Source organism: Choloepus didactylus, chromosome 8 (genome assembly GCF_015220235.1).
Source record: "Choloepus didactylus isolate mChoDid1 chromosome 8, mChoDid1.pri, whole genome shotgun sequence".
NCBI classification, from domain to species: domain Eukaryota; kingdom Metazoa; phylum Chordata; class Mammalia; order Pilosa; family Megalonychidae; genus Choloepus; species Choloepus didactylus.
The window spans coordinates 105,130,763-105,153,995 of record NC_051314.1 but is presented as its reverse complement, the minus strand read 5'-3'; the positions used below and the strand labels follow the sequence as shown (position 1 = coordinate 105,153,995).

General features: G+C 35.8%; 1 protein-coding gene across 1 annotated transcript in view; it reads left to right on the top strand.

The window, feature by feature from the left end:
• MRPS35 (mitochondrial ribosomal protein S35) overlaps window positions 1-23,233 on the top strand; it is a 54,266-nt gene that overhangs the window by 4,708 nt on the left and 26,325 nt on the right. The window contains exons 2-5 of the mRNA XM_037847921.1: window positions 4,835-4,887; window positions 6,003-6,170; window positions 11,923-11,983; window positions 15,511-15,650. Of these exons, the coding sequence (XP_037703849.1) occupies window positions 4,835-4,887; window positions 6,003-6,170; window positions 11,923-11,983; window positions 15,511-15,650 (422 nt within the window). The remainder of the gene's footprint in view (window positions 1-4,834; window positions 4,888-6,002; window positions 6,171-11,922; window positions 11,984-15,510; window positions 15,651-23,233) is intronic.

The following is a 23,233-nucleotide window of genomic DNA, read 5'->3' as shown; positions in this document are numbered from 1 at the left end:
TTTGTATGTCTGAAAATATTTTATTCCACCTTTGTTTTTGAAAAATAGTTTTGCTGGATATAGAATCCTAAATTGACAGGTTTTTTTTTCTATAGTACTTTTTTTTTAAATGCAATTTTATTGAGAATATATTCACATACCATACAGTCATCCAAAGTGTACAGTCATTTGTTCACAGTATCATCATATAGTTATGCATTCATCACGACAATCAATTTTTGAACATTTTCATTACTCAAAAAAAAAAAATACTAAAAATAAGAATAAAAATAAAAGTTAAAAAGAGCACCCAAAACATCCCCTATCCTCTGTTCCCCCTATTATTCATTTACTTTTTGTCTCCATTTTTCTACTCATCTGTCCAGATACTGGATAAAGGGAGTGTGAGCCATAAGGTTTTCACAATCACACTTTCACACCATAGAAGTTATTTAGTTATACAATCACCTTCAAGAATCCAGGCTACTGGATTACAGTTCAACAGGTATTTCCTTGTAGCTCTTCTAATACACTAAAAACTAAAAAGGGATATCTATATAATGCATAAAAATAACCTCCAGAATGACCTCTTGAGTGCATTTGAAATCTCTCAGCCACTGAAACTTTATTTTGTTTCATTTCTCTTTCCCCTTTTGGTCAAGAAGGCTTTCTCAATCCCACTGCACTGGGTTCAGGCTCATCCCTGGGAGTCATAGCCCACATCGCCAGGGAGATTTACATCCCTTGGAGTCATGTCCCACATAGGGGGGAGGGCAGCAAGTCCACCTGTCAAGTTGGCTTAAAGAGAGAGGCCACATCTGAGCAACAAAAGAGGTTCTCTGGAGGTGACTTTTAGGCACAATTATAATCAGCTTTGTGGTAACAAGCGTCATAAGGTCAAGCTCCAAGAGCGAAGGCTTGGCTTTCTAAATTGGTAGCCCCCCTGCTTGCAAGAATATCAAGAATTCCCCATGTGAGGAAGTTTAGTATTTCCACATTTTCCCCTTGTCCCTCAAGGGGGCATTGTAAATACTTTTTTATTTTCCATCCAAATTACTCTGGGATGCATCGGGCTTCACACTAACCTGTACAAACCAACCAGCTCTCACTTTCTATTCAAGGTTCCATGTAATTATGGTGTTTGAATAAACTGACTATACAAGTTAGATTATATAGTTTGGTACAGAAAATACAGATTATGCATCAAATAAACATCTCTTCCTTTGGTCTCACACAGAAGTTAAAGTTTTAAAACACAGTCAATATCATCCTTTACCCTTTTGTTTGATTTACCTTGGCCCTGACCAAGTCCATTTCATTCATATCCTTAATTGAAGTCTGATCTCTTTTTCAGCTTCTTTAACGGTTGCTGTATGGGATAGTGCTGACATTCATGGCTGCCGAACTCTGGCTCTGAATCTTAGGTGTCATATAGATTCCCGAAGTTCCAGGAACCAACCAGGTTATACACAAAGAGCTCAGCATCTCAGAATTTAGAAATAACCATTACAACTTAGGAATAGATGTAACTGCTGTAAGAGCTTACCATCTAGGAACCTTTATAATAAGCCTTCCCCTGATAAACTTATGCTCTCAGATTCAGTTTGCGGAGTTTGCACATTACAGTTAGTCCATATTAGTGAGGTGTTATAATGTTTGTCTTTTCATTTCTGGCTTAATTTCTCTCAACATACTGTCCTCAGGGTCCGTTTGCCTAGTTGCATGCCTCACAATTCTTCAGCACTTTAGAGATTTTGCTCCATTGGCTTTTCACTTGCATTGTTTTTGATGTGAAATATCCCATCACCCTTATTTTTGTTCCTCTCCCATAATGTGCCATTTTACTCTGGCTGCTTTTAAGATTTTCTCTTTTATCACTCCTTTTGAGTAATATGATTATCGTGTCCTTGGTGTAGCTTTTTTTGTGTGTTTCTTGTGCTTGGGGTTCATTGAAATTCTTAAATCTGTGGGTTTATAATGTCATCAAACTTGGAAAATTTCAGCCATTATTTCATCAAATATTTTTTCTGTCCCTTTCCTTTCTGGACTCCAGTTGTATGTCTATTAAGCCACTTCAAGTTATCCCACCACTCACTGATGCTCTTTTCATTTTGGTTCTATTTTCTGTTTCATTTGGACAGTTTATATTGCCATGTCTACATGTTAATTTATATTTTCTTCTGCAGTGTTTAATACATCATAAATGCTATCCAATGTGTTTTCCATCTGCAGACATTATAGCTTTTATTTCTAGAGGTTCAAATTAGGTCTTTTGAAAAGTTTGGATCATTTTTATGTCTTCCATGCCTTTCCTTAACATGCTCATGCTTTTTTCTACCTTTTTGATTGTTCAATTATATTTATAATAACTATTTAATATCTTTGTTTCCTAATTCCATATCTGTATGATTTCTGGTTCTTTTTCTATTGGTTGATTTTTTTTTCCCCTCATCATGGTTCTATTTTCCCTTTTTTTTTTTTTTTTTTTTTTGCATGTCTGGCAATTTTTTTATAGGCTGCAACGTGAATTTTACCTTTTGAGTGCTAGATATTCTTGAATTTTAAAAAATATTGGAGTGATACACAGTTCTGTTACTTGAAAACAATCTGATCCTTTTGAGGCTTGTTTTTAAGCTTTGTTAAATGAGATCAGAGCTTTGTTTAGCAGCATTAGCATTTAGGGCTAATTTTGCTGTATTACTGAAGCAATACCCTTTTGAGTGTTCTGCTTAATGCCCTGTGAGTTACGAGATTTTTCCATTCTGGCTAGTGAGAACCCCAACTGTTCCTGACCCTGTATGAGCTTCAGTGATTTTTCCACATGTTCCTTTCAGGTGGTTCTCTTCCTGCTTCTGGTAGTTTCCTCACATGTAGTGATTACTACTCAGCTAAAGACAAAAGCGGGACCCTCTGCAGATTTCTGGAGTGCATGCTTGCTCTCTCTCCCTGTGCAGCTGTCTCCCTTCTGGTTCCCTGTCCAGCAAATTCTAGCTGCCTTGGCATCTCCAAACTCTCAACTCTATCTCCTCAACTCAGGTTGATTAGTAAGCTCTTTTTGAGTGTCCATTCCTGCTCTGCAGCCTGGAAACTCTAAGAAGTAGGCTGGACCAAACGTTTGAACTCACTTTGCTTGTTTCCTTTCTCTCAGGGATCACTCTCCTGCACTGCCTCTGTCAGTACCTGCAAACCATTATTTTCATATATGTTGTCCATTTTTTTAGTTGTTTCAAGTTGGAGAGTACATCTGGTCCCTGCTACTTTATCATGGCTGGAAGTGGAAGTCCTCAATACTGATGTTTTTGCCCTAACCCAGAACTCAAGACAGTCCTTTTTCCATTGAAAACAGTATAAGTTTGTGTTTACAAGCACAGATCCTAGAGACAAAAAGAGTTAGTTCTAGTAGTGCCACTGGATACTAGCATTTGTTCCTAGGGGTATTGCTTAACTTCCCTGAGCTTTATTTTATTGACCTCTAAAATATTAATAACAACAACAACAACAACATTTTATTGTGAGGAATAAGATTAAATGAGATAATAATGGAAAGCATTTAGCACAGTGTCTGGCATGTGGAAGTGCTCAATAACCATAGCTGTTATTTCAGTATTGCAAAACATTTATTTAGAGAGGCATTAGGTAATATCTTAAAGTATATATTTGTAAGCAATTTCAAAAATTACTTACAAGAATTTTGTAAGTAATTTACCCTCTTCTACAGTTATGCGATTTATTAGGAATGGCTGTGATTTTTGTTATTGGTGTTATTGTTGCACTGGCAGTTCTGATATACAACAGAGAAGAACAAACTGAAGTATTGGGGTGTTGTATTTTTTTTTGGTAGAAAAAATAGATTAAGTTCAAATATGAGCAAGTATAGTTATAATCAGAACATTTGAAACCGAATACCTTTAAAGATTCACAGTACAGTCCTTGTTGTTTGTGGTAGTGATATAAAGGTACGTGAACACTGTATTAGTAAATACTGAATCATTGCTCTTAGGGGAAATATGGCGTAAGGTTCCTGCAAGTCTCTGGTCACAACATTTTTATCTACTAATCATTATATAACCTTGCTTTATGAGTGTTTCCGTTTAAAAGCACCTTATTTAATATACATTGTTCATTCATTAACACTGAACTCATGGCCAAAAGCACTATTAACTCATACCTGAACAAACTTATCTAACACACATATTTTCTCCATAAGGCACATCCTCAGTCTTCTTGCACTTATAAATACTTGACAGCACTTCAGCACTATGTCTAGGGGGCCATTTTAAATAGCAAAATCAACAAAAAAAGCCACAAAAATACACATACTCTGTGAAAAGGTCATTTATTCACAGTACGAAAGCTGAAACAAGAAGGCAAAGCATCACCTTGTTCAACCTCAGCTGGGATACGTGCGTCAGACAACTCAAATTTTTTGGCACTCTGTACATGTCTCAGATAACTGCAGAAGCGCCATGAGTATTGATTTTGGAGTTACAAATTAATTTTAGTGAGTATGCAAATTTGTAAATACGGAATAATGAGGCTTGATTATATTTATATCTAACTAGATACTTTAACTTGGGAGGGTGGGTTTATTTTATAGTGAACCTTAAAGTTTATCGAATATGTTTTTTTTTAGATGAGTTCATTATGTCAGCAATCACAGTAAACTTTATATCAAATGGAACTTTATTAGCTTTTTCTGACTTTATGTTTTCATTAAAATGATTTTTGTTCTGAGCTTATAGAAAGTGGACTATTGTTTATGTTATAGAATACCTTAAATTGTGTTAAAATTATGGAATCATAATGTTGAACAGCTCTGTGTTATAAAATTCTCTGTAACTGTTTTGTCTTGTAGATGCAACAGAAAACACTAAAACATCCAAAAATGCAAGACAGATGAAAAGGAAGGTAAACAATTAATAAACTCTTCCATATGCTGTCTTAATCATCTCTGAAGTTCTAAGGTGAAGCAGCCATTTTTGATGAAGCAGATGGGTGCTGCCAGAGAAGGCAGTGATGTTTACTTGGTGACTACCAGCCAACATCTAGGCTTTGATTTTTGTCAGTGTCCAGAGAGTGGAATATCTTTGAGAAGTGGGCTCACTCACATATGCCTGGGAAACAGATGTATAAAACAGAATTATTTTTGATGATGCCTATACCAGTCACGCAGCTTAGAAAGTTTGTACTAATCTAACCAGTTTAGTCTTACCTTTAGGCATCTCTATGTGGGAATCCAAATTATAAAGTCCTTGGTGAGCATGGAGTCAGAACAAAGGCACATTAGTTGAAAGTTAAATGGCACTAAATTGCATAGTCTAAAGCAATCATTTCCACAGCAATATAATTTGTCTCCAGTACACATGCTATACTGGCTTTTGAGGGTGCTTAGATGGGCATTGCTGAATTTTGCTTCTTTAAACTATATTCTTTGCTAGCCATCCCCTTCTATTTAATGCACTTAAAATATATATATTTTAAATGTATTTATTTATATATATGTTAATATGACTACTAAACTATCAAATAGCCATTCTCTGAGCCTAGAAGACATAATTTCTCATTTTGTATTTATTCAATTAACGTAATCCTAATTTATTTATCTTAGGTACTTACTGTTTATTTTCCTTATCCTTTATTTCCCTTATTTCTAATTCCTTAGTTTCTCTTTGTGTACTAACTTCATCAAAGTTTTAAAAATTGTTTTAAGTAATATCTCACCCTTTCATAAACAAAATGAGACGCTTGCTAAAAGTCTGATGAAGTAAGATAGAAAATTTTTAGGGAAAGGAAATTGTTATTAAAGAAAATCCTAGCTGGAGAGTATTTGAGGAAACAATGCAAAGATATTTAGAAAGGTGTGGATTTTTTTGTGTTTTTTTTGAACAGCAGCTTTGTGGGAGGTCAAATTTTACATAGGTTTCATTTCTGCTTATAATTTTCTTAATTGCAGCTTTTTATAAGTTTTATAATTAAAGAACATGATCATATTTAAAATATTGAAACTATTTTATGTTCCTTAGGTACTCCCTCCCAGGACAGAGAAAATGGCCGTTGACCAGGACTGGCCCAGTGTTTATCCTGTTGCAGCACCATTTAAACCCTCTGCTGTACCTCTTCCTGTTCGAATGGGTTATCCAGTAAAAAGAGGGGTACCCATGGCAAAGGAGGGAAATCTAGAACTTTTAAAGGTAAGATAAATTACCAGTCCATGGGTTGAGACTTATACCTAAATAAATGCCAATCTCCACCTCCCCACCCCACTGCCCATTATATGTTAGAGTTTAGTAGATACCAGATTGTAGTATTTTAATTTATTTTCCAGGTAATGGATGTGATTTGATTATCCATGGTGATGAATAAGATTAAAAGAATTGTAGCATTTAAGAATGTAATTAATTGGTCCAATTGCTTCCCTTTTGGCCTTTTTCTCCCCCTGTTGTATCTTTTCTATATTGTACTGTGTCTTTCTAGTTGAACTAAGAAAAGTAAAACAACCTAACTTGTAATTGAGACTTGAGAGGCGAAGGTTCCACTTTTTTTTTTAATTTAATAAATTTTGTTTTGAAATAAATTCAAACTTACAGGAACAGTTGCAAAAACAGTACGAATCCCATACATAGAACTCCAGCATACCCTATCCCCCCTCCCCCGATACTCTGATCCACCACCTTTAACATCCTCTCACACCACCATTTCTTTCTTTCCCTCCCTTTCTCCCTCCCTCCCTTCCTTCCTATCATCCATCATCTGTTGCTCTGTACTCCGAACATATGAGAGCAAGCTGCACATATCTTTGAACAAACAATATAAGTCACGTATACCTTTCCCATGGACAAGAACATTCTTTTATGCAATCCCATTAAGCGCAGCTAAGTTGTTTTAGAAATTCAACATTGATACAAAGCTTACATTCTATATTTCTTTTTTTTTTTTCTTATGTCCCATCTGTGTCGCTTTGAACCTCCTCTCTTCCATCCTCAGATCCCATCCAGGATCATCCTTGGCATTTAATTTTAATTGTCATTATCTATTTAGACTTTTTTTTTTTTTTTTTTTTCAATTGTGGAAACGTATATACAGCCTAAATCTTCCCATTCCACCCCCTCCCTAGCATTTTATCAGTGGGATTATCACATTTAGAATGTTGCAATGCTATCACCTTCCCACCATCCCTTTCTAGAACTTTCCCTTCACCCCAAACATAAACCCTACACTCATTTCTTAACTCCCCATTGCCCCTTCCCCCACTTCTCATAACCCATACTCTACTTATCATCTCTATGGTCACATTCTCTGATACTTTCTTTGTGTTTACCGTGGGGCTTAAATTTAACATCTTAAATCTATAACAATCTTGTTTTTCTTTGATACCAACTTAACTTCAATAGGACACCTAAACTATGTTCCTGTACTCCATCGTTCCCCCACCTTTATGTAGTTCTTGTCAAAAATTACATATTTTACATTGAGTCCAAAACCACTGATTTATCATTACAGTTTTTGTATTTTAGATCCTGTAGGAAGTAAATAGTGGAGTTACAGATCAAAAATACAGTAGTATTGGTATTTATATTTACCATGTGATCTTTACTGGAAATCTTGATTTCTTCATGTAGTTTTAGTCAGTTGTTTAGTGTCCCTTCCTTTCAGCCTGCTCAACTCCCTTTAGCATTTCTTTTAGGACTGATCTACTGGTGATGAAGTCCCTCAGCATTTGATTATCCAGGAATGTTTTCATCTCCCCCTCATTTTTACCCTTCAGGTGTTTGTGAATTCTCCAAGCTTCTGATGGTTATTGACTTCCATTTGTATTCCATTGTGGTTAGAGAATATGCTTTGAACAAATTCATTTTTTTTTTTTTTTTTTTTTTTTAAATTTATTGAGGCTTGTTTTTATGTCCCAGCATATGGTCCATTCTGGAGAAAAATCCATGATCTCTAGAGAAGAATGTGTGTCTCAGTGACCTGGGATGTAATATTCTATATATGTCTGTTAAAATTCTCTATATCTCTCTCTCCTTTCTTTGTTTCTCTGTTGGTAGAGCTCTCTTTAGTATCTGGAGTAGGGAAGGTCTTTTAATTAGCAAAATCTTCCAGCATTTGTTTGTCTATGAAAAATTTAAACTCTCCCTCAAATTTGGAGGAGAGTTTTGCTGGATAAAGTATACTTGGTTGGAAATTTTTCTCTCTCAGAATTTTAAATATGTCATGCCACTGCCTTGTTGCCTCCATGGTGGCCGCTGAGTAGTCACAACTTAGTCTTATGTTGTTTCATTTGTACGTGGTGAATTGCTTTTCTCTTGCTGCTTTCAGAACTTGCTCCTTCTCTTCAGTATTTGACAGTCTGATCAGACTATGTCTTGGAGTGGGTTTATTTGGATTTATTCTATTTGGAGTTCGCTGGGCATTTATGCTTTGTGTATTTATATTGTGTAGAAGGTTTGGGAAGTTTTCCCCAACAATTTCTTTGAATACTCTTTCTAGACCTTTACCCTTCTCTTCCTCTTCTGGGATACCAATGAGTATTAAATTTGGACATTTTATTTTATCTATCATATCCCTGAGATCCATTTTGATTTTTTCAGTTTTTTTCTCCATTCTTTCTTTTGTTCTTTCATTTTCTGTTCCGTGCTCCTCGAGGAGGCTGAGTTGTTGTTCACATTCCTCTAATCTTGTATTATGAGTATCCAGAGTCTTTTTAATTTGGCCTACAGTTTTAATTTCCATAAGATCTTCTATTTTTTTATTTACTCTTACAATTTCTTCTTTATGCTCTTCTAGGGTCTTCTTTATGTCCTTTATGTCCTGTGCCATGCTCTTCTTCATGTCCTTTATATCCTGTGCCATGCTCTCATTGCCTGTCTGTAGTTCTTTGATTAATTGCGCCAAGTACTGTGTGTTTTCTGATCTTTTGATTTGGGTGTTTTGGTTTGGGTTCTCCATATCATCTGGTTTTATCATATGCGTTAAGATTTTCTGTTGTTTTTGGCCACTTGGCATTTGCTTTACTTGATCTCTAATTTGTCAGAGACAACTGGTGTACACTTTCTCTAACTAACCAGCAGATGGCATCCGTGAGTCACCTATTCCCCTCAAGTCAGTTCTCCCCAACTTTGTCTTTGTGGTGTGTGGGGATCTGATTCTTGTGAGGTTCAGTTGGTGCACCAAATTTGGGTGTGTTGTTGGTGTTGTCCGCCCTGAATGAGGGGCATGTGTCTGAGTGGTTAGGGAGGAAGAGCAGCTTTAATAATCAAACCTCCCAGGTGTTTCTGGAGATTTAAGGCTGTTGCAAGAGTCTAAGTCTTCATTTCAGTCTTGCCACAGATTGTCTCTGCCGCTGACCCACAAGTCCTTGGTATTGGTGTAGGTTCCCTGGGATTTCCGAGCGGGTCCCCCTTCCCTGCTCTGCTCTTCCAGGACCTCTGCTGAGGGAAGGCTGCGCCACGTCACAAGTGTGCACTGGCCTCCAGGGAAGCCCTCGGACACCGGGCGGTGCAGGGGCGTTCCCAGCCTGCTTCAAAGATGGTTGAATGGGATGCGTTAACTTCCCCCTTTTCACACAGCTCCGCCCTCCTAGCTCCGGGACAATCAGCCATGGGTGTATTAAAGGCCCCTGTCCACCACCGATATTGTGGCGTGTGCGCGGTGCTGCGGAAAAGACTCCCTGTCACACTGGGTTTCTTGGCGCAGCTCTGGGCTGTGGGTCCAGCCCTGGGCAGGAGTGTCCCCAGCCCGCCGGGGAGATGGCTGCAAGTGGTGCGGTTTTCTGTCTCCTTTTGGTTCCCCTTGGCTCCCCTGGCCCCGAGACAATCAGCAGCAGGTGTGGGAAGGGGTATCCTCACGCCAGACACCAAGGCGTTAACCCAGCCCTCTCCTGCCATGCTTCACTGCGTGGCTCTCCCTGTCGTATCTGCAGCTGCTCCCGGGCTTTTTTTTTTTTTTTTTTTTAAAGAACTAGTCCATCTCCAAGCGCCAACCCACCATTTCCCCACACCGCAGCACAGCCGAGGGACTTTCAGCCAACTCACTCACTCGTTTCAGAATCCAGACTCTTGTTTTCACCAAATGCACGGTCCCTGTAGATTTAGCAGACCTTGTCTGGCTGGTGCTACGCTGGAAATGGTGTTATGGATCACTTTCTGGTTTTTGTCTAGTATTTTTCATGGAGGTGTTTTTTGTGCCCTGTCTCACCTACCTGCCATCTTAGGTTCTCCCGAAGTTTCCATTTTTAAAAGAGAGATTTTTAAAACTTTCTGTCCAAAAAGATAGAATATTATTGTTATAGTCCACCAACTTTAACTTATTTATTATTTTTAAGAAAAATAGGTCATATTAAATGCTTTAGTTGCTAGCATCTATAATAATTTATGAATTATAGGCTTTTTAAAAGAAAATGTAAATGCTTAACCTGGGAATGCATATCTTAGTTGCTTCTCTTTTCTTAACAATGGATCATCATCAATGAACTCTGTTTTCCACTGAACGAGTGTTCCTGAAAATTAAAGAAAAATTTGCTGCAATGTGATGGTAAAAATAAGATGGAACACGGAGAAGGGGTTGTCTGTTGGAGACAAGGATAAATGAAATTTGGAAATGTAAACTTTTAAAGATACATAAGAAATCAAACATTGAAGAAACAAATCTTTTCTTTGAATGGAAGAGGAGAAACGAACTTAATTTAAAGAGAAGATCTTTGCAAAATGAAAACTGGGTGAGAGGGTAACCTTATATTTGTAATAATAACAATGGTTGTAAACTGTATTGTAATAAATATATAAAAATTTATATAAGGCTATCTCCTTTAAAAATCACCTATATACTTGGTCCACTGACGTGATGCTGCCATTGAATAAGCTTATTAACTGAGCTGTATAGATGCAGTGAGCTTAGAATAGTGACTGTGTAAGTGCTATGTAAGCATTAGCTATGGTTATGATGTTGATGATTATGATTTTCTCGTGTTTCCAGGATGGTGTCATTTTCTACTTTTTTCTTATTTCATACCATAGAAGCATGTTTCATCATTTTTCATTCTTTTTCTGAAAGATTGATTATGTCAGATTTCTTGTTTCCTTTTTAAAATCTTAATCTTGAACTTTTATTATAAAATACAATATATATTCATAGGATAATAATTCGTGTTTCCAAAATAAAGTATAGAAAATAAAGCTGTCCATCCCATAAGCCTTATTCCAGTGCCCACTTTCTCTTGATTAAAATAACTGTCAAGGCATCACGTGTTTTGATCAGCGCTGAAGATTCCTAGCATTATGTTTGGAATAACCTTCTGCTTGCTGAACTTTTCAATTGAAATGAGATTCAAGTTAAATTTTCTGTTTATGTGCTTAAAATTATTCAAGAACTAGGCTAGTAAACATTTATTTGAAAGAATCTAGTCTCTGACCTGTCTGAAATTTTCACTGGCCCTGTGAATGATCAGAGAGGTAGCTTTTTAATGTATCATCATAAATATATCCCCAATTTCTTTAAACTGTTTAAAGATTTGCTAGCTTTTATTCATTCATTCAATTAAAAAAAATGTTTACTAAGTACAAGTAGAAATGTACCACCATGCTATGTGTTCCAGAGGAGTTGGGATGATTAAATAAGGATTCAGGTCCTTAGGTGCTTTCAGTTTTATAAGGAAAATATACATGTGCACCTGTAACTCTAATGCCAACAAGAAAACTATAAAGTGATGTTTATTTTTCTAACATTATTATCATCATAAGGTACATGGTACTGAATATATATATTTCAAGGATTTTGTTTCTTGAATTCGCAACATCTGTGAAATGTAGTATTAGTATTGTAAAAAATGATCAGATTTTATTTACTACAAAGTTTGTTGTGTTTATGATTTAGTTTTATGTGAAAGTTGTCTTTTTTCATGTTTTAAAGACCTTTGGTTAAATTATCCTTTCAATTTTTCTGTTTTAGATTCCTAATTTTCTGCATTTGACTCCCGTAGCAATTAAAAAGCACTGTGAAGCTCTTAAAGGTATGAGGTTGTTTTCTGATATGAATTTAATATTGACTTTGGGCATAATTCAAATATACTGTATAGCTTTGTATTTTGAGTCTTGCCGATTTCTCCCTTTTTTAAGAAGGGTTTTTAAGTTGTTTTCAGTGAATTGTTAGATGTCAAATCAGCACGTTTTTGCAGACCGCTCTACAAAGTGCTGGCGTAATAAATAAAATCAGAACTCATAATCCTTGTTCACAGATAGTTAGAGTCTTATTGACAGGTTACAGAAAGCACATAAATATGAAGATAAGAAAATATTTGTGAAGTTTTCTCAACAGATGGAAATATATATAATCCAAACTGAAGATAGTGTAGAACAATGCTGAATAACAAAATAGTCAGTGGGATCAAGTGAAGAAATTGTTCAAAAATTTTTTAGATGTGGAGGCAATACATGCATGTAGTAACAAATCAAATATGAAAAAAAGCACAATTTTGTGTACATCCTTCTCCACCACCACTTCCCAGAAGTGTTCTCTTTTAATCATTTTTTAATTCTGGTAATTACTTCCATTATATTTATACTAAAAATATATGTGTTGATGCAGATAATAGAAGTAATCACTAGAACTTGATTATACCTTCCTGTGTGTGTGTGTGTGTGTGTGTGTCAATGGAAGTAATCACCAAAATATGGTTATGCCTCCAGTTCTGAATTTACTGATTTTGAACAATAGCTGTTGATTCATAGATATAAACATAAAGATTTTGCTCACTTCCGCTACTATTCTCCTTCCCATAAGCATGGAGGTGAAGACAAAAAACATTTTTTAGCTCATGGTTCTATATTTGTTTCTATAATTACATGTTTATTCCAGTTTAACTTCTGATCTATTTTGCACTGCCTTGTATAGATTAAGCAGATTTGAATAAGCAGATTTAGATTGTTTCAGGTTCACAGTTATTAGTGATTAATTGTGTGGTTTTAATTCAAATTCAAGAGTTAGTTACTTTGAATCTAGTTTTGATATATTTCTGCTGATTTAAAGATGAAATTTAAATGCCTCATACATTTGTTAAGGCTGTTCAGGAAAGAAAATGAAACCTAGAAATGCTTCCCAAGATAGCCTGATCATGTTGGAAGGAGAGAGGATAGAGAACAAAGTTATGATTTAATTCAAGCTTTTGAGAGACCTTCTATTTTAAAAATATAAAGAAGAGGTAAAGAGGTCCTAAGATATAGGCATAATAACTTTACTCTTGAAATAGGGAGAGAAAAAAATCTTTATCTCCCTTATTTCATGTAGTCCTGTTTGGGGACATTAAAGGGACATCATCCCTTTAGAGTGTGTTTTTATATTTGTGTCTGGAATTGGACTAACACTGACCACCATTCCAAATGAACTTTATGCATGCCGTATGGCACAGATCATATATCCAATTTTAATTCTTTGTAAACCAACTAGTAAGTTTTTCACACTGTGATAAACTCCATTTTTATCCTTTTTTAACAACATTTAAAAATGTGATCTTATAATCTAGAAATTGGTCATTTTTATGAAATATTTCTAAAATACTTTCTAAGTTTTAAATGAAAGGCTTTCATACAGCACATTCAGAAGGGTAACATTATATTTTAACAGTATTTAAGTGAGTGTTTTAATCTTTTTTTAATTTTGCCTTTACACTTTTGCCAGCTTTTGGATTTAGACTGCATCTTCCAAATAATTCAAAGACTTTTCACGTATTTCTTCTCAGTTTTCTTTTTTAAAGTAGGTCAGTCGAGATTATATCTAACTTACAAATGGAAAATCTGAAGCACAGGAAAGTTAGGTAATTTACCAAAACTTTTAATAATCAGTGGCAGAAGTTAAATAAAAACTGAAGTCTTCCGAAGTCTAGTCTATTGCTCTACCTATCAGATGAATAAAGGCTAATAGGGGTCTATTATGTACTTTCCAGTTGGCTGTGTTTTTTTTCAGACATATAATTAGGTAATTTAATTTAAAAACTATAATTATCATCTGGTGATTGAAATGACTTATCCAAAGTTAAAAAATTTTTTTTTTGTTGTAAACCCAAGAGCTCATAAAATTCCCCAAACTAGTCTCTCTTTTAAAGTGCCTGGCAGTGATGAGTCTTATAGTGCAAGATATTGGAATTAGTCCATGATGGAAATGAAATTCAATCTCAGTAATCTTGTGCTGTTCATTTCAATTTCAAAGACATTTCTTTCCCCTCAAAGTGACTGAGTATTGATCTCTTAAACAGCATGTTTAAGGAATGGTATTAGCTATACTTAATTTGCTAACATGTATTTAGTGTCAGATCTCAGCGAGTCTGTCTAACCCAAAATGACATTTTGCTGACTCTGATTTTAAAGCCTAAATGGGGGCTAAATATAGTATGTACTATAAGAAAATTGTTAGTTCAGGGAAATATTATTGGCAAAGTACCTTTCGCTGTCTCTTAGATCATCACCTAGAAGTGTTCCCACATCTGCCTGTGATTATGACCAGCCTCCCCTGTAGTCTTGCTCTTCTGGAGGAAGCATGAATCCAGGAGGTCTAAGGTGTTTGACATAGGAAGCCAATTAATTTTAGCTGTGCTTGGATGGGGGCTTTTCAAAGAGTGAGATTTCCACTGAGGGGAATCTGATAGTACCAGTTTTTATTCCAAGCTGAGAGCCCCTCTGCCACACTAACTTGATAGTAATAGGACAAGATGAATCAGACAACTACCTATGGAGTTCCTCAATATTTGCAGAAAGCTGGTAACTTCCTCTAAGTTTTGTTCTCATATGGGGCCTGAGTTAACAGCTCTGTGCCATGGAGGTGGGGAAAGAACCATGTTTACAGTAGTTGGAATTTCCCATTGTGGCCCAGATCAGAAGAAATCCTATCTCTTCTCTAGGATAGCTGTCTTGCCTGAGTAGAAGGACAAGGCTGTTTCTCTTTCTATATAGTCCCATTGGCACAGAAATCACAGAGAAAAAATTTGAATTATTCGAAAAATCCTTTTAAGGATAACCTAGGTTTTTGTACCTGTTTTGAGTTGAGGCTTTATTCACCTCAATTTCTGAAAGATTGTTGACTACATCTCAGTTCCCTCCTAGAGCTTTTCCAGATCCTTCAATTCCCTTCAGTTGATTTTTAGTAACATTCATTTGGGAGTGAATTACTATTATCTGTTGCTCTGGTACAAAGAACTCTTTACTTTTATTTTAGTTGGAGTTGAGGAATTAAACTGTACAATAACAGATATGTGTACAAAGCTACAATAAGCTTCCATCAAGTCACAATTCCCTGTGAACACAGCATATCACTCCTCACCAAACCTTAAATGCAAATCATTCCCTTAATTAAATTCCCTGATTAAGATATGCCTAAGAAGAAAAGGAATGAAGGATGATATGTATGTAAATGCAGAAGAGAATCTGTTCTTTCATTTCATGTAACCTGAGAGTGATCTTTCTCAATAATTTGCTTTTGTCTGACAGCATAGATTACAGTGAGCATTTATTTTCGTAATTGTAACTGAGTTTTTTTTTTAATTCTCAGATTTCTGCACTGAGTGGCCAGCTGCACTAGACAGTGATGAGAAATGTGAGAAGCATTTTCCAATTGAAATTGACACAGCTGATTATGTTTCAACAGGACCATCTGTTCGAAACCCCAAAGCACGAATAGTAACTTTAAGAGTAAGTTATTTTTTAAAAAGGATCATCTTAATACATTATTTAAAGATAGCATTTTGTATGCATGATTGTAAAATAAGTATATATTATAGAAAATATGGAAAATATAAAAATGTTTTAAAGTACAAAATAACATTGCTTATAATTCTACCACTATTATATAACCACTGTTAACTACAAGAGCTCATTTTAGTGTGTATACAGCCAGTTGTAGCTATTAATGGGATACTATATTTGTTTAGTAATTTGTTCCTTTACGCTTAACAGTATGAGTTAAATATTTCCCAATGTTATTAAACCTTCTTTAATATTACTTTTAAGGGTTGTATAGACTAACACATTTTATTAATGAGGGTCGGTTATATGCCAAGACAATGTTTGATGCCAGGGTGCAATGTTGATCATGTCAGATATAGTCCTTTTTCTGATACTGAAATTGGAGGTACGAACAAATAATCCCATGACACAGATCTAACCTAATTTGTTTGTTATCTATATTATGGGACATTTAAGCTTAACAGCTTTCTATATTAAAAAATGTAAAGACTATCCTTAGAGATTCATGTTTGTATACATGCATCATTATGTTCCTGGTACAACGTCATAAAAGGAGAACTGTCAGGTCAAAAGATTTAGATCTCTTGCAATTTTTTGATCTGTATCGTGAAATTTCCTGTGGTTAAATATAAAAAATATATGCAGATTGTGAGAAACCCCATTCTCCAGCTACTCTCACTAATGCTGGGTATTATTACCTATCAATCTGATAAGTAAAAAAGTATGCTTTAAATTTTGCATGTCTTTAAAAAACGTGAGGTTGAAAGTTTCTTCCTTTGCAAAATGCTTGATTTTGTCATTTGTCCATTTTGATGGTAATTAATTAATTTGATTGAGATATAATTCACATACCATAAAATTCATTCTTTTAAACTGTACAATTCAGTGTCCCAGCACCATTTGTTGAAGACTGTTCTTTCCACATTAAATTGTTTTGGTCATGTGGTCAAAAATCTTATACTTATTTTTTAACTTCTCACCTCACTACTTTAATGAATTATTATTTTTTTCTTTTTTGACTTTTTATTATGAAATTTCAAATCTGTGGAGTAGGGAGAGAATGGTATAATAAATGCCCATACACATAGCGTTCTAGTTTGCTAATGCTGCCGGAATGCAAAACACCAGAAACAGATTGGCTTTTATAAAGGGGGTTTATTTGGTTACACAGTTACAGTCTTAAGAACATAAAGTGTCCAAGGTAACACATCAGCAATTGGGTATCTTCACTGGAGGATGGCCAGTGGTGTCCAGAAAACCTCTGTTAGCTGGGAAGGCATGTGGCTGGAGTCTGCTCCAAAGTTCTGGTTACAAAATGGCTTTCTCCCAGGATGTTCATCTCTAGGCTGCAGTTCCTCAAAAATGTCACTCTTAATTGCACTTAGGATATTTGTCCTCTCTCAGCTTCTCTGGAGCAAGAGTCTGCTTTTCAACAGCCATCTTCAAACTGTCTCTCATCTGTAGCTCCTGTGCTTTCTTCAAAGTGTCCCTCTTGGCTGTAGCTCCTCTTCAAAATGTCAGTCACAGCTGCACTGAGTTCCCTCTGCCCGTCAGCTCATATATATGGCTCCACTGATAAAGGCCCACCCTCAATGGGTGAGGCCACATCTCCATGGAAATTATCTCATCAGAATTATCACCTACAGTTGGGTGGGGCACATTTCCATGCGAACACTCAGAGAATTCCAATCTAATCAGCAGTGATAAAGTCTGCCCACCCAAGAGTATGTCAAAGATAATGGCGTTTGGAGGACATAATACATTCAAACTGGCACACATAGTATCTTGATTTAATAATTAATGTTTTGACAAATTTGCTTTATACGCACATGCACACACACACACACACACACACACCAGATTAAGAAGATATAGCAAAGCCTAAAAAGCTGTTAATTCTTCTACATTTTCCCTTGCTCTTCATTTTTTCTTTACATTAAATGTAGCCCTTCCAAGGCAGCTTTTTCAGCTTTTTAAAACCATTTTTCGCATAGAGACAAGTGTGTGTGTTTTTGGTTTCAATGTTTACTTTAAAATTCCTATCTGACATTTCATATTAAAATACTTTAGCGTGTGGTCCAGTTTGCTAATGCTGCCATTTGCAAAATACCAGAAATGGACTGGCTTTTACTGGGGGTTTATTTGGTTACAAAGTGTTCTAGCTTGCTAATGCTGCCGGAATGCAAAACACCAGAGATGGATCGGCTTTTTTAAAAGGGGGTTTATTTGGTTACACAGTTACAGTCTTAAGGCCATAAAGTGTCCAAGGTAACACATCAGCAATCAGGTACCTTCACTGGAGGATGACCAATGGCATCCAGAAAACCTCTGTAATCTGGGAAGGCACGTGGCTCACGTCTGCTCCAAAGTTCTGGTTTCAAAATGGCTTTCTTCTAGGATGTTCCTCTCTAGGCTGCAGTTCCTCAAAAATGTCACTCTTAGTTGCACTTGGGGTATTTGTCCTCTCTCAGCTTCTCTGGAGCAAGGGTCTGCTTCCAACGGCCGTCTTCAAACTGTCTCTCATCTGCAGCTCCTGTGCTTTCTTCAAAGCGTATCACGGCTGTAGCAGCTTGCTTCTTCTGTCTGATCTTATATAGTGCTCTAGTAATTTAATTCAGACCCACCCTGAATGGGTGGGCCAACAACTCCATGAAAATTATCCAATCAGAATCATCACCTGCAGTTGGGTGGGGCACATCTCCATGGAAACACTCAAAGAATTCCAGTCTAATCAACACTAAAATGTCTGCCCCACAAGATTGCATCAAAGAATATGGCTTTTTCTGGGGGACATAATACATTCAGACTGGCACACAAAGTTACAGTCTGAAGTGTCCAAGGTGAGGTATCAACAATAGGGTGCCTTCACTGGAGAAAGGCCATTGGCATCTGAAAAACCTGTTAGCTGGGAAGGCACATGGCTGGCATCTTCTTCCTTTGCTCCCAGGTTGTGTTTCAAATGGCTTTCTCCCAGAATGTTTCTCTCTAGGCATTTCAGGGTATTCTCTTAGTTTCTCCCAGGCAAACTCTTCAGTAGCAAAAGCCTACTTTCAATGGCTGTCTCCAGAATGACTCTCTCAGCTGCAGCAGCACTGAGTTCCTTGTTTGTCACCTCTTTTATATGGCTCCAGTGATTTTATTAAGACCCACCCTGAATGGGTGAGGTAAAACACTTCCATGGAAATTATCTAATCAAAGGTCTCCCCCATAGCTGATTGAGTCAAATCTCCGTGGAAACACTCAGTTGAAGGATTCCAATCTAATCAACACTAATACATCTGCCCCCACAAGATTGATCAGAGAACATGGCGTTTTGGGGGACATAATACATCCAAACTGGCACAGTGTGTTAACTCTAAAAATTAAGGTTTTCCTTTGTAATCCCAGTGTCTTAAACTAATTTATTAGTGATTTGTTAATTTCATCTAAAATATCTAGTCCATACTCAAATTTTCCCAATTGTCCAACCAAAATGTCTTTTATTTCCTGTATATTGTATAAATTGGAAGTTAGATCTAAAGGATTGGTTTGATTCCAGTAAAATATTCTTGGTAAGATTAGATAGATGTTGCTATGTATTTTATATTATTATATTTTATGTTATCTGGTTGCATCAGTTGGTTAGAGGCTGACAACCTTATCTTTCCATTGTGAGGTTGTATTTTTTGTTTGTTCTTCCTCTGAACCAACAAATGACCTGTGGTCAGATACTTTGGCAGTAAGTGAATATCCCATCACCTTTCTTAATGTTTTTAGCATTCATTGATAATTCTTACTTGAATCAATGATTTCAATAGGGGTTGCAAAATGTAGATTTTGTTCTTTGTTCTATATTAATTAACTAATGTTCTTCTGTAAACAACAACAGCTTTCTCTCATCAGGTGGGCTATTTGATACCCTTAACTATGGTTCTTATTGTAGGAGCAGGATAAATGTTTAATTCTTTCCATGTAAGTACTAAGGGTAAGGAGGGAGAGAGAAAGATTGTGTGTTTGTTTTATATAATTTTATATAATTGTGAATTAATGGATTTTGTATTTGCAATAAGTTTTGATTAAGTTAAATTTATTCTTTGTGATGTTCAACGTATCCTAACTGGCCAGTGGGAACCCTTTGAAGTTGCTTCCTATGCTCCTTTTGGTACACTCCCATTGGCATTCAAAAGTCTTCTTTCTTTCTGGCACAAGATGGTGCAGGCCTTTTTACAGCTGAGTAATATTTCATTGTATGTGTATACCACATTTTTTTTTTTTATCCATTCGTCAGTTAATGGACACTTGGGTTGTTTTCCTTATTGGCTGTTGTGAATATTGCTGCTGTGAACATTGTTGTACGAATATTTGTTCACATCCCTGTTCTCAGTTCTTTTAGGGTATAATACCTAGAAGTGGAATTGTTAGAACATATGGTAATACCATATTTAACTTTTTAAGAAATAGCCAAATTGTTTTCTACAGAGGCTGCACCATTTTACATTCCCACCAATAATATATGAGGATGCGTATTTGTCTGCATCATCACCAACACTTTCTGTTTTTTGTAAAATAATAGTCATTTTAGTGGATATGAAGTGTTATCTCTTTGTGCTTTTTATTTACATTTCCCTGATGGCTAAAGATGTTGAGCATCCCGTCATGAACTTTTTGCTATTTGTATATCTCCTTTTGAAAGTATGTTTTCAAGCCCATTTTTAGTTGGTTTGTCTTGTTACTGTGTTGTAAGAGTTCTTTATATATTTTAGATATTAAACACTTATCAGATATTTGGAAAATATTTTCCAAATATTTTATACAATTCTGTAGTTGGTCTTTCACTTATTTCTAAACTCTCAGTTCTATTCCATTGGTATATATGTCTGTCCTTGTGCCACTATCACACTATTTTGATTGCTGTAGCTGTAGTTTTGTAATAAATTTGGAAATTGGGAAGTGTGAATCTTCCAACTTTGCTTTTCTTTTCTTTTCAAAATGTTTTTGGCTGTTCTGAGCTTCAATTTGATTTTTTTCCGGTGTTTTTTTCATGATTAGACTAGGGTAATGGACTTTAGGGAGGAAAACTTCAGAAGTAATGTGTTGTTATCATATCATATCAAGGGCGCATGCTATTAACATGACTTATCACTGATGATGCTAACCATGATCACTTGGCTGAGGTGTGTTTGTCTGGTTTCTTCACTGGAAACTTAATCTATTTTTCCCCCTTTCTATACTGTATTCTTTAGAAGGCAGTTACTATGCAAAGCCCATATTTAAGAGGTGGGAGTTATGATCTATGCCTTTGAAGGAGAAATACCTACATTACCTATTGGAAATTTTCTTTATGGGAGGTTTGTCTATTCTCTTCCATTTATTTACTCATTCAGTCATTTATTTATGTCAGTGTGTACACATGGATATTTATTTTATACTTGGGTTATGATCCAGTACTACATTATTTCTTTTGTTGCTCCGGTTGTTCCAGGTTTGGCCTTTGGGAGTTCTTTCACTTGGCTCCTGTATTCTTTTTACATACCCCTGTTTTGATTTTTTTGAGTACTTTCATAATTTCTGCCATTCCAAGATGCTCCAGATTCATCTATATTCTCTGTCCCACTCCTAGAATCAGGCATTTCTCCAAGGAGCCTTGGTTGGTATAGTCTTGATTCATCTGTCCTGAGCAATGACTGTGTAATCCATTCCAGTACCTAAGAAAAATTAATATCTGTGCCCCATGTAGCCTGTACATTAACTAAGAACATTCCAAATGTACTGAAAAAGTTTGTTGAAAATTTACGTAAACATTTCTGCATGATGTGGTCACAGATTGACACACGCTTTGTTTTATTTCTAGACATTTTCCAGTGATATAGCTGAGATTGATTAACTCTGGTGATTACAACTCAGTGATGAGCTGATTGTAGCATTATATTTGTCAGGTTTTGGTGTCACTGTTGTGCTGTCTTTATGAAAGACTTATACCATTAAAAAGTTTATATATCACAGCAGTATGTTTATATTTTTAGAGAGATTGAAAATATTTTTATCACCAAAAGCAATACATGTTTATTACATAAAGCTTAGAAAACACAGATAAGCAAAATATAAAAGGAAAAACAAAATTACATCATGTTTGCTCACATTACATTAAAGAGAAAGATCTTAAATCAGAGCCCTAACCTCACAACTGGAGGATCTAGAAAAAGAAGAGCAAATAACACCCAAAGTGAATAGGAAGAAGGAAATAACAAGGATTAGAGTAGAAGTAAATGAAATAGATAATTAAAAAGCAATAGAGAGAATCCAAAAAAAGCAAAAGATGGTTCTTCTAAAAGGTCAGTAAAATGGACAAACCTTTAACTAGACTGACAAAAAAAGAAAGAGGACACAAGTAACTAAAATCAGAAATGAAAGAGGGGCATTACTACTGACCCTGGAGTAATAGGAAGGGTTATAAAAGGATACTGTGATCAACTATTTCCCAACAAAGTAGATAACCTAGATGAAATGGACACATTTCTAGAAACATGCAAACTGTCTGCATTGACTTAAGACAAAATAGATGTCAACAGACTAAAGAGATTGAATTGGTCAAGAACCTCTCAACAGCAAAAAAAAAGCCCAGGACCAAATGGCTTCATAGGTGAATTTTACCAAACATTCCAAGAAGAATTAAAACCAATCCTCCTCAAATTCTTTCAAAAAATTATAGAGGAAGGATTACCCCCTAACTTATTTTATGAGACCATCATCACCATAATACCAAAGCTCAATAATACCACAAGAAAAGAAAATTACAGACCAATTGCCCTTATGAATATAGATGCAAAAATCCTCAACAAAATACTAGCAAACTGAATCCATCAGCACATTAAAAGAATTGTACACCATAATCAAGTGAAATTTATTCCAGGTATGCAAAGGTGATTCAGCATAAGAAAATCAACTAATATAATACACCATATTAATAGAATAAAGGAAAAAAAGCACATGATCATCTTAATGCAGAAAAGTCATTTGACAAAATCCGGCACCCTTTCTTGATAGATGCACTTTAAGAACTAGGAATAGAAGGAAACTTCCTCAATGTTGTAAATGGCATATATGAAAAACCCAAAGCTAACAACATACTCATGTTGAAAAACTGAAAGCGTCCCTCCTAAGATCAAGAACAAGACAATCTGGTCCTGGGCTTTTTTTTTGTTGAGAGGTTCTTGACCAATTCAACTCTTTAGTCTGTTGACATCTATTTTGTCTTAAGTCAATGCAGATAGTTTGCATGTTTCTAGAAATGTGTCCATTTCATCTAGGTTTTCTACGTTGTTGGGAAATAGTTGCTCACTGTCACCACTGTTCTTCAATATTGTACTAGAAGTTCTAGCCAGGGCAGTTAGGCAAGAAAAGAGAGAAGAGGCATCCAAACTGGAAAGGAAGAAGTAGAACTTTCCCTATTTGCAGATGACATGATCCTCTTAATAGAAAATCCTAAAAAATCTACAACAGAGCTACTAAAGTTAATGTACAAAGTCAGCAGAGTATCAGGGTACAATATC